The following is a 16,733-nucleotide window of genomic DNA, read 5'->3' as shown; positions in this document are numbered from 1 at the left end:
TTAGTTCTGACCAATTGTGCAGGATGACACAACATGTTGCAGAAAGTCCACTACTTGTTCTAGGATTGCAGGTGCAGATGTGAAGTGTTATGATCTACTTGGTGCACAATACAGTGATCCTCCTTTGTGGTGGTCAGATGTGGTCAACCAGAATCTTGACAATGAGTATGCCTGCCCAAACGTTCCTGTGCTCTCCAACATTGGGGCAATGTCACATCCAAATTATCACATCCAAATAACCCACGAATATGGATACTGCACGATTCGACCAGGTAGTTAAATTGAGACCCACAATGAGGCCTCATTGAAACTTTAAACTTTGTAGTTGCTGATAACTGCCTCTCTTATGAATACTCAGTGCTTCCGCGTTGTTCACAGTAATGACTCAATATCTGATGCTGTTCACACCCCTCTCTGTATACCCTGCCAAGTCTGGTAACCTGGTAACAACTTTAAATCATGGAATCATGGACAAGAGTAATGCCCTCTTGGGGCCTTACTACCTGCCAGAGATAATTGCAACTCTAATCATTTACATACCTGCCAATGATGTATAAATGCATGAAACTATAGTGACATCCGACCATGCATTTGGATGCTTCACTCTGGGTTTTTTTTTCTTTTTTTTTTAGGCTGTTTATATAATACTTATTTACATATATTTATGTTCTGAAGTGACTACTAGGGACCTGAAAATTTTACATTTGCAATAAATGCGAATACAGATACAAAAACATGAAATTACCTAATAAATGCTATTTTCTAGTCAGTTGAACGCAGATGAACTGTTTTATGAGGTATAGTTTGGAAAAGCTTTATTTACTGCATATAAATATCAAAAGGCTTCATCCTTAAATTTGTATGTCTAATCATTTACAAACAAACAAAAATTTAAGTGTGAATTTTGCCAAAAAAAGAGAAGTTATTTATTCTGGTCCCTAGTGATTACTGTTTTACGTACACTACTAAATGGAAAAATTGCAGTACCAAAAATAAGGGATCAGAATACTATGAAATTTGTATCATATATTTTACTAATAAGAATATAGGAAAGCAATTGTAGTTACAACTTATTATTGAGTGGCACTAGTTCCGTATTTTTGTGGTGCCTCCACATCCTGCAGTAAGATTTTATGTAATGTATTGGTTAATTTTGAGAGAATGTGAAATCTGTAGCAACCAGTTTCATTAATGATACCACAGTGTGGTCATACTATCACACGTGTTGTTCCTAGTTTGTAATGATCGATAATGCTTACTTATCATTACCTTGTGCAGCAGATACCTCAGATTAGAATGTACTCATGAACTTATTCTATGGTGTATGAGTTTCAATAAGAAATATTGGTAATGTTAAAGTTATGAAAGTCATTATATATGTTTAAGATGATACCAAGTTAATGCATACAGTTTCATAGTCAAACTTAATGTTAGAAAACTGTCCAAACATGTCCTTCATATGAAAAGGAAAATTCCATAAGAAATTTGTGAAATCCACAAATAGTCAGAGGGACTGGCCAGTAATTGAATTCATGAGGTGGAATTCCAGACACATGTGGTATAAACTCACAGATCATAAAAAGGTGCTAAATTTTAGAACAATTTGTTCCTTCTACAGGGGAGAATAGAGAAACAGTTGAGAAAGAAGGGAGACAGGAGGGACAGATCACTCAGATTCTCTGCACCTCCCACTCCTGTCAGCTAGTTCTCTTTTCTCCTCTGAGGAAATGTTCTTTGGCTGTGAAAGTTAGCTGAGCTGTTATTTATTTATTTATTTATTTATGTGTGCATCTATTGGCTTTGTTGGAGTTGCACCTCCTGAAGATAAGAATTGGTCTGCTTATATACTTACATGTAATTAAGCCTTGTTACTTGTTAATAGTTTTAACTGAATCAAGTCATCAAGATGAAAATGTTATGTAGCACTGTAAGAGATGATTTTGATTGTTTTCTAATGAAAATATGTTTTTTTGCCAATCATTACATATTCCAGTAGTGATGCTGCCTAAAAAATTTAAAATTTGTAGTACGGGGCATGTTCAGAAGGTAGGTGTACTAGATTTTTACATTCTTTTTAGAAAAATTGTACTTGAAAAAATTACATGATATTGTGGGTATACTTGTTGACTATTTTTGCACATAATTACAATCCCATTCAGTACATGTGATGAGCTGTGGCACAAGCTTCTTTATGACCTCCTCAAAGAATTCTCCCGTCAGATCCTTCCCCCACTTCAGAACCTCTCATCAATTGAAAATTTATTCTCGTGTGCCTTCAGGGAGAAGAAAAGGATGATAATCTGCAGATGCCAAGTCAAGGGAACATGGTGGGTGGTTCAAAACATCCCAACTAAATGAGTCCTAGGACGCATTGGTGGCTAAAAGGCTATGTGAAGATGGGCATTGCCTTGCAACAAGTGCACTCCTCTTGTCAGCATACCCCTCATTTTGTTTTGAATACTCCTTTTAAGATGTTTCAGGGTCTCACAATATAGTTGTGCATTGATGTTTTCCCCCTGATGCAAAAATTCAACCAAAATTATGCCTTTCCAGCCCCAAAACACATAGGCCATGATTTTTTTGACCAGAACTATGGTTTTGAATTTTTTGGCAGATGGGGAATTGGTGTGATGCCACTGTGACAACTGTCTTTTTGCCTCAGGTATGTAATGAGTCACCCATATTTCATTTCTGGTGACAATAGAGCTCAGAAAATGCTCACCTTCCAATTTAATTTGTTCAAGAAACTCGCATGCACTATTGACTTTATTTTTCTTGTGCTCCTCTGTCAGGTGTTTTGCGACCCATCTTGCACACTGTTTCCAGTATCCCAACATTTCTGTGAGTGTCTCGTATAAGAGAGTTTCAGAGAGTTGTGTAAACATTGCAGAAATTTCATCCATTTTTTACACCAACTCAAGTCAAAATAGTAGGTCTTCCAACCCTCTGTTCATCATGAACATTTGTTCTGCCTCCACTACACTCTCTACACCATGTTAACACACTCATTCTGTTCATAACATCTTTGCCACAAACCATTTTGATTCATAAAAAAATTTCATTAAGTGCTATTCTTTCCACGATTAGGAAGTGGGTCACAGCATGTGGCTCACACATGATGGGATTTTTTTACCTACATCTTTTGTGCAGCTGGACACTGTAACTAGAGTTTGTGTACTACCATGTTCTTGTGATGTTTGCTCTGGTCATGGGATCCCCTTATACTATTCGGTGTTGCCAACCCTCAAAAAACAAAAGGTCACAACCTGTTACGGTTAGTGTACATGTACTTTCTGAACATGCCTCAATTTGTACTGGATAAATGGTAAGCATATCTGTGTGATCATATGTTGTAGGTCTATATTTTTTGATGCCTTTACTGTTGAACATTATTTTTACATCTACCCTTTTGTGTTCGCCTTCTCTTGACACTGGACAACTTCTCTTGACACTGGACGAAACAGGTTTCCTCAAAACAGTTGGAAGTGAGTCCCACTGCCTAAGTTTCAGTTTCAGAGAGAGAGAGCACCTCAAACTTGTTGGTTACACCCTGTACAGGACACCTAGATCTACCATTGACACGCCACTCGCAGTCAGGTGGATGAGTAATGATAGATCCTGTACTTTCTGCAGAGGTGACAGGATCCAGAGGAGAGGATAGTACTTGAGGTATCTGTGGTATGGGTATCACAGGTACACAACTCTCAGGAGCTCTTCCAACTCACTGACTTGCAGCAACTGCCAATCGTTTCCAGCTGCTTACGAATTTCAACCAATTAATCCCATGTTTGAGAACAGCATTCTTAGTGGGACTGCATTTTGGCTGGTGTATTGTATTACAAGGCAGTGAACAAATAACTTTAAATTAAGCCCGTTGACTATCTTTTAATCAGTTGAGCTAAAAAGAAGGAAATAACAAAATAAGATTTCTATTAAGGCAATACAAAAACCTGTGGTAAAAATACTAGTTTCCTTTGAGGTTGATATAGTTGTTCACAAACTTAAATATAGAGTTATTTACGATGGATGCAGATAACTTGTGTGGCTACTCCTCTTTAAGGGAAACTAGATGTAACACAGTATGTTAGTTAGACTATCTGCAACAGTAACTAAATCAAATGCTGATTTACTACAAATTGCTCATTGATTATGCAAAGAACAATGATAGCGTCTGAAAATTCTCAAAAATACACCTTTATTTGTGTTGGTATACAATGAATACAGGGGTGATGTATTCTTGCTAGAACTGTGAACCACAAGTGCTGATCTGCTATGAAATAAATTATACATCCAAAACTTACAAAAATAAAGTTTTGTAAGCATCTGAAAATTCTCAAAAATAACCTGTTTTTCACATAATTGTGCAATGAAATTAGAGAACAATTGTTTTGAATGAGGATAGGCCTCTGTTCTCAAAAAATTTAAAAGAACACAATTAAGTTTAAGCCTATTATTGACAATAGCAGTACGTGTTTATTGCGACACTCGCAAATATTCAGTATTTCACAATGTATCACAATACAAATGGATGTTGATACAATCAATATAAAATCATGCAGAAGCGACATGATCAGTAAAATAAGTGAATCCGGAACTCTGAATTGGCACACAGTTCTTGTACACGTGGTCTCATACAAAGGAAAATTCTGAAGTTTGCTTTTGTATATAAATAAATGTGCATATTGCATGATTTTTCACTTGGCTGATTCTGTGCACACTTTTTCACTGGTATTCCAAAGAAGAACACTGCAGCCTGAGTTTATTACGGTGAAAATCGCTAAAATGTGCAGCCTCAACAAAGCACATCTTATGCCTGTTGCAGCTAAGAAGTATGACCAGAAGAACAACATTATATAATGGAGATAATTTAGGTGCAGTGCCCATGGTGTCTTTTTCTTTGTATTCCTACATATTCCTTTTTGTGAGAGCAGTATAATATATATTGTATAAGATTATAAAAGTCACCTTTTTCATTTACTCTGAGAATGAAAGTAGTGCTATGGCACTCCACTGTCATCATTGCGAGATACTTACTTTACTTGTCATGGCTGTAGAAATCTGAGTGTTTTTAAGACTGTGTAACAGTTATTCCTATTTGAAAACAATGTAAAAAGTTTTTCTCAAATTTCTGTAAAATATAGATCTATGTTTCACCCTGTTGTTCATTTTTCTAAAAGGTACTGTGATTGTTACATGATCTATTCACTAGCTACAACAAGAGAATAACTTTCTTGAAAACTGGTATACATTTCCAAAGAAACAATATGTTTTATACTTATGTAATTTCTTCATCTCATTGTAACACCCAACTTTATGATGCAGAGCCCAAGTACAAAATATTTAATGATTAAAGAATTTTTGATCTCTAATCAGCTGCAGAATATTAACAAAATACAATTTTTCATGGATAATATTACTTCTTATCTTTATAAAAGGTTACTCTTTTAAATGAATAATATTTCTTTAATACCAGAATAATACAACACATCATACAATTACATTAGTATAATGTAAGGGAAATTTTTCTGATAATCATCTCTCGCATGCTTTTCTATTATGTATGACTTTCTTTGCATTCAGTCTGTTCAAGGATGCAAATATTGAGACAGTGTTATAGTTTTAGTTGTGAATTGACATGCATGCACGTACCCCCCCCCCCCCCCCCCCCACACACACACACACAGTAACCTGAGGTCTTACTGTTTAAACTTTTGCAATTACAACTGCATTCATAAACCTTAACTGATTCCTTCAACTTGTACTATACCATCATATTCAGACACCTGACATCTAGAGTATGGTTTTGATCCTGTAGCATAAAAACTTTCAGTAGCCTTGTGATATAACAATGTGTTTGTTAGTGTACTTAGATTTTCGTTTTCTGTGATAGTATTATTTGCAGTCCTGTAGGAGATGATGATGATCAATTCCTTTTAGTCAGTAATAAGTTACTTGCATTTACAGTCAGTAGTTTTACCAGATTAGTTTGTTTGCATTAGTGAATGAAGCGCTTCTTCTTGCAACATAGAAAATGTGTAACAAAATATTTAGTTTCATTTGGATATTTATTGTTTGGTTGTCTGTGAACTGTGTGCAAATCACCAGTTATGCACAATTGTTATAATCGCACAATATGTTCCCACTGAACTTGCTGCAGCTTATGCATGAATTTGTGTGAGTAAGCATTCGTTCAAATTCACAGTTAGTATATTAAAATAGCATGATAGTAGTACTGACCACAAGTATTTGAGCATAAGTTATAGTGATAATATTTTCTATTTAGGAATGTGTTTGCAAACCACAAATGTGTAAAACAGTCTGGCAGATTGAAACTATGTGCTAGAACATGTTTCAAACCTGGGACATAGAGTTTCAAACCTGGGACATAGAGCACTTGTCCATGAAACGCAAAGATCTCAGGTTGGAATCTTAGTTCAGCACACAGTTTTAGTTTGTCATAAAGTTTCATATCAATGCAATATGTGCTGCAGAGCAAAAAATTTGTTCTGGAAACATCCCCCAGACTGTGGCTGAGCCAAGTCCTCACAATAGCCTTTCTTACAGGAGTGCTATTTCTCCAAGTTTTGCAGAAACATTCCTGTGAAGCTTGGGAGATGAGTTACTAGCAGAAAGAAAGCTATGAGGATGGGCCATGAGTCATACTTGGATAGTTCAGTTGGTAGAGGACTTGATTGTGAAAGACCATACTGTTTTAATCTGCCAGGAAGTGGTGTATCAGCAGTCTTTGCTGTAGAGCGAAAACTTTGTTCTGGCACAAATGTGTTGTTTGTGAAATGCCAAGTTCATATTGGCAACAAGATATAGACAATCATCTGTGATTTGAAAAATTTTTGCATGTGATAATTTCTACATCTATATCTACATCTACATCCATACTCCGCAAGCCACCGGACAGTGTGTGGCGGAGGGTACCTTGAGTACCTCTATTGGTTCTCCCTTCTATTCCAGACTCGTATTGTTCGTGGAAAGAAAGATTGTCGGTATGCCTCTGTGTGGGCTCTAATCTCCCCGATTTTATCCTCATGGTCTCTTCGCGAGATACTCGTAGGAGGGAGCAATATACTGTTTGATTCCTCGATGAAGGTATGTCCTCAAAACTTCAACGAAAGCCAGTACTGAGCTACTGAGCGTCTCTCTTGCAGTCTTTCACTGGAGTTTATCTATCATCTCCGTAATGCTTTCGCAATTACTAAATGATCCTGTAAAGAAGCACGCTGCTATCCATTGGATCTTCTCTATCTCTTCTATCGACCCTGTCTGGTAAGGATCCCACACCGGTTAGCAGTATTCAAGCTGTGGGCAAACAAGTGTACTGTAACCTACTTCCTTTGTTTTTGGACTGCGTTTCCTTAGGATTCTTCCAATGAATCTCAGTCTGGCATCTGCTTTACCGACGATTAATTTTATGTGGTCATTCCATTTTAAATCACTCCTAATGCCTACTCCCAGATAATTTATGGAATTAACTGCTTCCAATTGCTGACCTGCTATATTGTAGCTAAATGATTAAAGATCTTTCTTTCTACATATTCACAGCACATTACACTTGTCGACATTGAGATTCAGTTGCCATTCCCTGCACCATGTGTCAATTTGTTGCAGATCCTCCTGCTTTTCAGTACAATTTTCCATTGTTACAGCCTCTCGACATACTACAGCATCATCTGCAAAAAGCCTCAATGAACTTCAGATGTTATCCGCAATGTCATTTATAAATATTGTGAATAGCAACGGTCCTATGACACTCCCCTGCGGAACACCTGAAATCAATCTTACTTCGGAAGACTTCTCTTCATTGAGAATGACATGCTGCATTCTGTTATCTAGGAACTCTTCAATCCAATCACACAATTGGTTGGATAGTCCATGTGCTCTTACTTTGTTCATTAAACGACTGTGGGAAACTGTATCAAACATCTTGCGGAAGTCAAGAAACACGGCATCTACCTGGGAACCCATGTCTATGGCTGTCTGAATCTTGTGGACAAATAGCGCAAGCTGGGTTTCACATGATTGTCTTTTTCGAAACCCGCACTGATTCCTGCAGAGTAGATTTCTAGTCTCCAGAAAAATCATTATACTCGAACATAATACGTGTTCCAAAATTGTACAACTGATCGATGTTATAGTTCTATAGTTCTGCACATCTGTTCGACATCCCTTCTTGAAAACAGGGGTGACCTGTGCCGTTTTCCAATCTTTTGGAATGCTACACTCCTCTAGAGACCTACGGTACACCACTGCAAGAGGGGGGGGGAAGTTCCTTCGCGTACTCTGTGTAAAATCATAAAATCGAAGTGGTATCCCAACAGGTCCAGTGGCCTTTCCTCTTTTGAGCGATTTTAATTGTTTTCTATCCCTCTGTCATCTATTTTGATATCCACCATTTTGTCATCCATGTGACAATCTAGTGAAGGAACTACACTGCAGTCTTCCTCTGTGAAACAGCTTTGGAAAAAGACATTTAATATTTCAGCCAGTAGTCTGTCATCTTCTGTTTCAGTACCATTTTGGTCACAGAGTGTCTGGACATTTTGTTGTAATCCACCTACTGCTTTGGCATAAGACCAAATTTCTAAGGATTTTCTGCCAAGTCAGTACATAGAACTTTACTTTCGAATTTGTTGAACGCCTCTCGCATAGCCCTCCTCACACTACATTTCGCTTCGTGTAATTTCTGTGTGTCTGCAAGGCTTTGGCTATGTTTATGTTTGCTGTGAAGTTCCCTTTGCTTCCATAGCAGTTTTCTAACTCGGTTGTTTTACCACTGTGGCTCCTTTCCGTCTCTTACGATCTTGCTTGGCACATACTCATCTAATGCATATTGTACGGTGGTTTTGAACTTTGTCCACTGATCCTCAAACTATCTGTACTTGAGATAAAACTTTTGTGTTGAGCCGTAAAGTACTCTGAAATCTGCTTTTTGTCACTTTTGCTAAACAGAAAAATCTTCCTACCTCTTTTAATATTTCTATTACGGCTGAAATCACCAATACCGTAACCAACTGCCTATTGGCTTCTGTCTCGGGTTCTTCGGCCGACGTTCATCTAATGATTTTTCTGACGTTTCGCCAGCACGAGTGGCTGGCATTGTCAAAGCTTCACCCTCCATTGCCGGTGGTGAACTGGAGCCGAGCTCGTGGCTGCAGACAATGTGTACCTGGCGCGCCAACGTCCGAGGGCTTCTCCGCGGTCGTTTCCGGTGCGGTTCTCCTCTTGCTACCTGCGACAGTCGTTCGCTGCAGTACGGGAAGCCAGGATCTGTTTACCTTAAGGCTTTCCTCTTTCTTGTTGAAACTGTTCGTGTGTTTTTGTATTTCCACAGCTTCTCTAAACAAGCGCGTGTGATAGTGCTTCTCTACAGCCAGAACTTCCGTGTCGGCGAATTTTATTACGTCGTCGGTCTCATTCAGTGCGTGCTCTGCCACGGCTGATTTCTCCACCTGCCCCAACCTGCAATGTCGCTTATGCTCTTTGATCCTGGTGTTAATGGATCGTCCAGTCATTCCGACATAAACTTTTCCGCATGTGCATGGTATACGGTATATTCCCGACATTGCAAGTGGGTCTCTTTTCTCCTTCGCCGATTGAAGACACTCTTTGATCTTTCTTGTCGGTTTGATAATCGTCTTTACGCCATGTTTGCGCAATATACGGCCGATTCTGTCCGTCATTCTGGGAATGTATGGCAGAAAGGCCGTACCCGACACCGGCAATGGAGGGTGAAGCTTTGACAATGCCAGCCACTCGTGCTGGCGAAACGTCAGAAAAATCATTAGATGAACGTCGGCCGAAGAACCCGAGACAGAAGCCAATAGGCAGTTTGTCAACAAGTGGCCACGAAAGCCTTAACAATTTTGTAATACTGTAACCGCTTTATGATAGCTGATTCCCTGTTCTGCGTTAACTGTTTCAAATTGTTCAGGTCTGTTTGTCACCGGAAGGTCTAACATGTTATCACCACGAGTCGGTTCTCGGTTTAACTGCTCAAGGTAGTTTTCAGATAATGCATTTAAAGGAAATTTCACTGGATTCTTTGGCCCTGCCCCCTTTATAAATGTTTAAGTCTCCCAGTCTATATCTGGCAAATTAAAATCTCCAACCAAAACTATAACATGGTAGGGAAGTCTACTCGAAATATTTTCCAAATTTTCCTTCAAGTGTTCTGCCACAACAGCTGCTGAACCAGGGGTCCTATAGAGACATCCAATTACCATGTTTGAGCCTGCTTTAACCGTGACCTTCACCCAAATTATTTCACATTTCAGATCTCCGTCAATTTCCTTCTATAATACTGCACTTTTTATCACTATAAACACGCCTCCCCCTTCACTGTCTAGCCTGTCTCTGCGGTATACATTCCAATCTGAGTTTAGAATTTCATTACTGTTTAAATCTGGTTTCAGCCAACTTTCCGTCCCTAGTACTATGCGGGCATTGTGACCGTTTATTAGTGAGAGCAGTTCTGGGACCTTGGGACCCTTCTATAGATGCTCCTGCAGTTTACTTTTACCACATTAATTTTGTCATTCCCTGTTGCGTTTTGCCTACTGCTACCTTGTCGCATGTCTGGAGGTGTCTTGTTGGGCCTAGGAAAGGAATTCTCTAACCTAAAAACCCACATGTGCACTCCACATTTACTCCTCCATCCTCGTAGCCGCTTCCTGCATGTAGTGCATGCCTGACCTATTCAGTGGGACACTACATTTCTCCATCCAATAGCGGAGGTCGAGAAATTTGCACCCCAGATCTCTGCAGAATCGCCTGAGCCTTTGGTTTAAACCTTTCACTCGACTCCAAACCAGAAAACCGCGATCGGTTCTGGGAACAACACTACAAATAGTTGGCTCAGATTCCACCCGATGAGCGAGACTTTCCGCCTTCACCAACTCTGCCAACCGCCTGTATGAACTGAGGATAACCTCTGAAACCAGACGGCAGGAGCCTTTGGTGCCAACGCAAGCAACAATTTGCAGTTGGGTGCACGCAGTGCTCTCTATCACCGCCGGTACGGTCTCCTCCACATCTCGGATGAGACCTCCCAGCAAGCACACAGAGTGAACACTAGCCTTCTTCCCCAACCTTTCCGCTATTTCACTAAGGGGCTCCATCACTCACCTAACATTGGAGCTCCCAATCACTAATAAGCCCCTTCCCCCTTGTGCCTGCTTGGACCTTGCTGAAGGAGCAGCCACATGTCCACTCACAGGCAGAGCGAGTCTGTGATGCCACACGACCAGCCTCCACATTGACCTTCCGCCTCGTGCGACACGAATGCCGTTGAACCCACCACTCCCCTTGGGGAGAGGGTGGCCCAACCGTGCCCCATACCCGCAAAGATGTCTTGACAGCAGAGACTGTGGGTGAAGCATGTAACACCTGGGGTGTACCATGCGACACACCAGACTCCCCACTGCCGCTACACTCCAAGGCAGCAGCCTGTAGACAGCTGACCGTGGCCATCAACATGTTCAGCTGTTCAGCTGTTCGCGAACTGTGGCCAGCTCCTCCTGCGTCCGTACACAGCAGTTACACATCCTATCCATCCTAAGAAATCAACAATTTACTGTAGAGATTTAAGCAATCAACTTTTAACTAGACTGCTAATTCACTAAAGGCAGCTGATAGCTGACTTAATTGTGGTTACTAGACACTTCTTGTTGGAACAATGAAAATAAGCACTAACTGTCTCTGGACTGTATTCAAAACAAACATGAAATCTTTGGAACACTATTACTAGTACTCGAAAATTAAAGCTTACTAAAAGCAAAAACACATGGAAAAAGAAGTGACACTTAAGAAAAACACAGTTAATACTTAAATTTATGTACCTTGCTGCACAGGAGATGTGAAGCAGATGGCAGATGCATAAAAAAGTATTATTTTAAAGAGGAGGAATATATTTTGTTGGCAGAAGATTAATTTGTAGGTTTCAAAGGTAAATTACTTTATTAAACCTACTTCCTGTGCAACTGTGGGGTTCCTGAGTTAAGGTACAATGTGCCTGAGAGTTACTATTGGGGAATCAACTGTTACCTCAGCTTCTCAATTTTAGTGCACTAGCAATAATCACTGACCTTCTTAGGAATGTATAGATAAAGAACATGTGAAAGTGGATGCCAACAAAACCATTTATTGAACGTGAAAGTAACAAGTGTGAAGGACCAAAATTATAAACCACCACCTAAAAGTTGAAGTTTTCAGGGCATAACTTCTATCATGCTTTAAATATGGCACAAAACTTCAATTTTAAGGTATTTATTCTGTCGCTTACTCAGAATTAGCAGAAGAAATGCTTTAGCATGCAGAAATGCAAAGTTGACACATCATATTTGCTGTGAGAGTCAAATCATCCTGTAACTTTTTTTTTACATTCATAGTTTGACATCCTTCTGGAAATACATATTTAATTATTATGACTTGATTATAATTCCTCTCCATAATAGAATAACATCATGTCTTCAATCTCTTCATCATATTTCGAGCTAGTTGTCTTATAAACTTGCTGTACTGTGGTAGGTATGGTTTTTGTGTCTGTCTTGGATACAATAATCTGTTCATAGTAGCTTATCCACATTCCTATTTTTTTTAATATATATATTTTTTTATTCATTATTAAACCCAGTCCTGCATTACCATTATTTGATTTTGTATTTGTAATCTTGTATTCACCTGACCAGAAGTCTTGTTCCTCCTGCCACTGAACTTCAGTAATTCCCACTATATCTAACTTTAACCTATCCATTTCCCTTTTTAAATTTTCTAACCTACATGCCCAATTAAGGGATCTGACATTTCACACTCAAATCCGCAGAACGCCAGTTTTGTTTCTCCTGATGACAACGTCCTCCTGAGTTGTCCCCGCCTGGAGATCTGAATGGAGAAGTATTTTACCTTGGGAATGTTTTACCCAAGAGGATGCCATCATTATTTAACCCTACAGTAAAGCTACATGCCCTTAGGAAAAACTACGGCTGTAGTTTCCCCTCACTTTCAGCCGTTCGCAGTACCAGCACAGTAAGACCATTTTGGTTGATGTTACAAGGCCAGATCAGTCAATCATGTGGACTGCTCCCCCTGCAACTACTGAAAAGGCTGCTGCCCCTCTCCAGGAACCACATGTTTGATTGGATTAGAATATACTATTTTACTTCCAGTGAACATTTAATGTAGGTTAAAATTGTATGTTGGCCAAAGCAGATAACCTAAGTGTTTTCTTTCAGGCATACTGATATTCTGTCATTCTTAGTCACAAATGAAACTAGATTTCAAAGTTAGGTTGTGTTCTGACTGAGTTCAAATCCAGCTTTTGTCATCATAAATTTATGAATATCATCTTTCCTCATTGTTCGATTATTTTTATGAGTTTTAGTTGAATTTAGATGTTAGGTTTTGTGTTGCCAGTTTTCAATTTTATATTCCTACTTTTTTTTGCCTTTCGCCATTCTGATCCATTTGTTAACTCCCTCCTCTTTCCCATTTCTTGCGAAATGTAGCCTGCAATATATACTTGAAACATAAGTGCTGTAATGAGTTTAATGCTTTGGAGATCAAATCTGAGCATAGCTCAGGCTGCAACTTTGTTTTAAAAAGACTGTGCCAAGTATAGGTCAGACTGTAATTTTCTTGACACCACAAGCCACCTGTCACTTGAAAACTGGGCTCATTTCATATGAGAACAATGTACAGACATCTCACGACCTGCCCCTCGACTGGTGGTGCCTTCTGTTGTCCATTTCTAGAATATTTTGAAAGAAGCATTGGTGAACATAACAGCTGCTGTTGTGAATGGATGAAACTGTAGTAGAAGATGTCCTCAGAGTAGTGAAGCAACTTAAATCATTTAACAAAAAAAAGTTTTCCAGTCCAGACTGTATACCATTTAGGTTCCTTTCAGAGTATGCAGATACAATAGCCCCATATTTAACAATCATATAAAACTGTTGGCTCGACAAAAGATCCATACCCAAAGACTGGAAAGTTGCACAAGTCACACCAATATTCAAGAAAGGTAGTAGGAGTAATCCACTAAATTACAGGCCCATATCATTAATGTCGAAGTGCAGCAGGATTTTGGAACATATATTGTTTCAAAACATTATGAATTACATCGAAGAAAATGGTCTATTGACACACAGTCAACACAGATTTAGGAAACATTGTTCTTGTGAAACACAGCTAGCTCTTTACTCACACGAAGTGTTGAGTTCTGTTGACAAGGGATGTCAAATTGATTCTATATTTCTAGATTTCAAGAAGGCTTTTGACATTGTACCACATAAGTGGCTTGTAGTGAAATTACGTACTTATGGAACATAGTCTCCCTTATGTGACTGGATTCATGATTTCCTGTCAGAGAGGTCACAGTTCGTAGTAACTGACGGAAAGTCATCGAGTAAAACAGAAGTGATTTCTGGCATTCCCCAAGGTAGTGTTATAGGTTCTTTGCTGTTCCTTATCTATATAAATGATTTAGGAGACAATCTGAGCATCCATGTCACTTATTGACTAGAAAGTCATCAGAAGATCAAAACAAATTGCAAAACAATTTAGAAAAGATATCTGTATGGTGTGAAAATTGGCAATTGACTCTAAATAACGAAGAGAGTGAGGTCATCCACATGTGTGCTAAAAGGAATCTGTTAAACTTCGGTTACATGATAAATCAGTCAACTCTAAAGACCATAAATTCAACTAAATACCTAGGAATTGCAATTATGAAGAACTTAAATTTGAAGGAACACACAGAAAATGTTGTGGGGCAGGCTAACCAAAGACTGGACTTTATTGGTAGGACACTTAGGTGATGCAACATATCTATGAAAGAGACTGCCTACCCTACACTTGTCCGTCCTCTTTTAGAATACTGCTCTGCGCTGTGGGCTCCTTACCAGATAGGACTGACAGAGTACATTGAGAAAGTCCACAGAAGGGCAGCACATTTTGTATTATTGTGAAATAGGGGAGAGAGTGTCACTGAATGGTACAGGATTTGGGGTAATCATCATTAAAACAAAGACATTTTTCATTGTGGCAGAATCTTCTCACAAAATTTCAATCACCAACTTTCTCCTCCAGATGCAAGAATATTTTGTTGATGCTGACCTACATAGGGAGAATGATTGCCATAGTAAAATAAGGGAAATCAGAGCTCATACAGAAAGATATAGGTGTTCATTTTTTCCACGTGCTGTGTGAGATGGGAATAATAGAGAATTATTGTGAAGGTGGTTCAATGAACCCTCTGCTGGGCACTTAAATGTGATTTGCAGAGTACCCATGTAGATAAGATGTAGATAATACTGACATAATTTCATGTATGTACTGGTTAGGTTTCACTGCTGTAATTGTGTTATGTGTTACAAACATGTCTAGTTTTTTGAGTGAGCAAGAAATTTTGGAAGCTCAAGTGAAAGAAATTGCTCAGTAACTTACCTCTCACTTTTTTCTTGGAAGGATAATTATACTTTCTGTCATCATTATTTTAAAATTTGTAATCTATCAAAGAAGTAAATTAAACGTGGAAAATGAGTCTTGAAGCTTGTATCTGTTTTATTGTATGTTACTCTGGAAGATACAGTTACATATGTGACAGTAAAAATGGTCAGTTTCCTAGGTCCAATATTCTTTTACATATGTAGTCTCCAAAACATTAACAGTGTTAATACTGCTGCTGGAACGTGGTTCTACTCACACTAGTAATTTCTAATATAATTTTTGGAGATTCTGAAGTTTTGGGAGACAGTGAATCTCATATTTTTATGATGGAAAATATGTTCTTGAGTGAAAAGTTATATCTATTTCATTTTTAAGAATATAATGCTACTTGGAATTTTGTATGTGATGGCTTAATTGGAATTAAAACTGTGAATGTGAATTGGTTGCTCTGTTTTGAGAGAATGGATCACATAAATGCTGCTTTTAAGATAAATATATTTTTTTGATCATAATATCCTCTTTCTGTCATTAGACAGCAGAAGACATTCCAGAAGTCAATAATGTTGCAGCTTCTACAAATGAAAAGTTGTTGGCAACAGGTCACAAGGTAATTGAACAGGCCCACCTCTTTTTGAGATATACATAGTAACTAAGATGTATATGCGATTTTTTTTTCTATCATGCAGATTTCTGCATTGTGACAAGGGATATGTTCCCCTCTAAGCAGCTTTCGTATGAGGAGGAGCTAGAGGTGCTATAGGTGTGTAACAGATTTGATAAATATGTTGCTGCAATTGATTTACTGGCAAATGCAGAAACATGGGATATTGCAAGTTGCTACAACACTTTGTCTGTTGTTTATTACATTCCTGGAGCATCTGTCTGTCACACCTTTCCTACCTCTTTCACCTGATGTGTAAATATCATATTTTGGTTGGAATGGGGGCAACATACATAGAAATCTTTAGATGACAGCATGCTTTTTCGGGCATTTGTTGGAATTTTCAATTTTGGAGAACCACAATTGATCGACCATATTTTTGACAACAGTCTTGTGCGGACAGTTCGAGGATATAACAATTCTCTATTTACGGTTGGATTTGCTGTCCAGTTTATTGTTTTGTCATAATAGTGTCAAATGTAGATTGTTGTAACTTGCCTTTTGGTTAATCATATGAATAAGACCAAAGGTGGAAATGTGAGTTCTGTTGTTGCATTTTGCAGCTGCTTTGTTTTTCAGGACATACTGTTACATAAGTACTAATATCATATTT

At 38.6% G+C, this 16,733-nt stretch overlaps 1 protein-coding gene across 8 annotated transcripts in view; it reads left to right on the top strand.

The window, feature by feature from the left end:
• Positions 1-16,733, top strand: part of LOC126262309 (FK506-binding protein 5) — a 202,809-nt gene that overhangs the window by 62,343 nt on the left and 123,733 nt on the right. For 5 of the 8 annotated variants that reach the window (XM_049958861.1, XM_049958854.1, XM_049958853.1 and 2 more), the window contains one exon: positions 15,992-16,066. The exons of the other annotated variants lie outside the window; for them this stretch is intronic. In XM_049958861.1, coding sequence (XP_049814818.1) covers positions 15,992-16,066 — 75 coding nt within the window. The remainder of the gene's footprint in view (positions 1-15,991; positions 16,067-16,733) is intronic. 8 annotated transcript variants of the gene reach the window in all.

The sequence above is a fragment of the Schistocerca nitens genome, chromosome 6, assembly GCF_023898315.1.
Source record: "Schistocerca nitens isolate TAMUIC-IGC-003100 chromosome 6, iqSchNite1.1, whole genome shotgun sequence".
Taxonomy (NCBI): Eukaryota; Metazoa; Arthropoda; class Insecta; order Orthoptera; family Acrididae; genus Schistocerca; species Schistocerca nitens.
The sequence above is the reverse complement of the archived record's forward strand: the minus strand, read 5'-3'. Positions and strand labels throughout refer to the sequence as shown.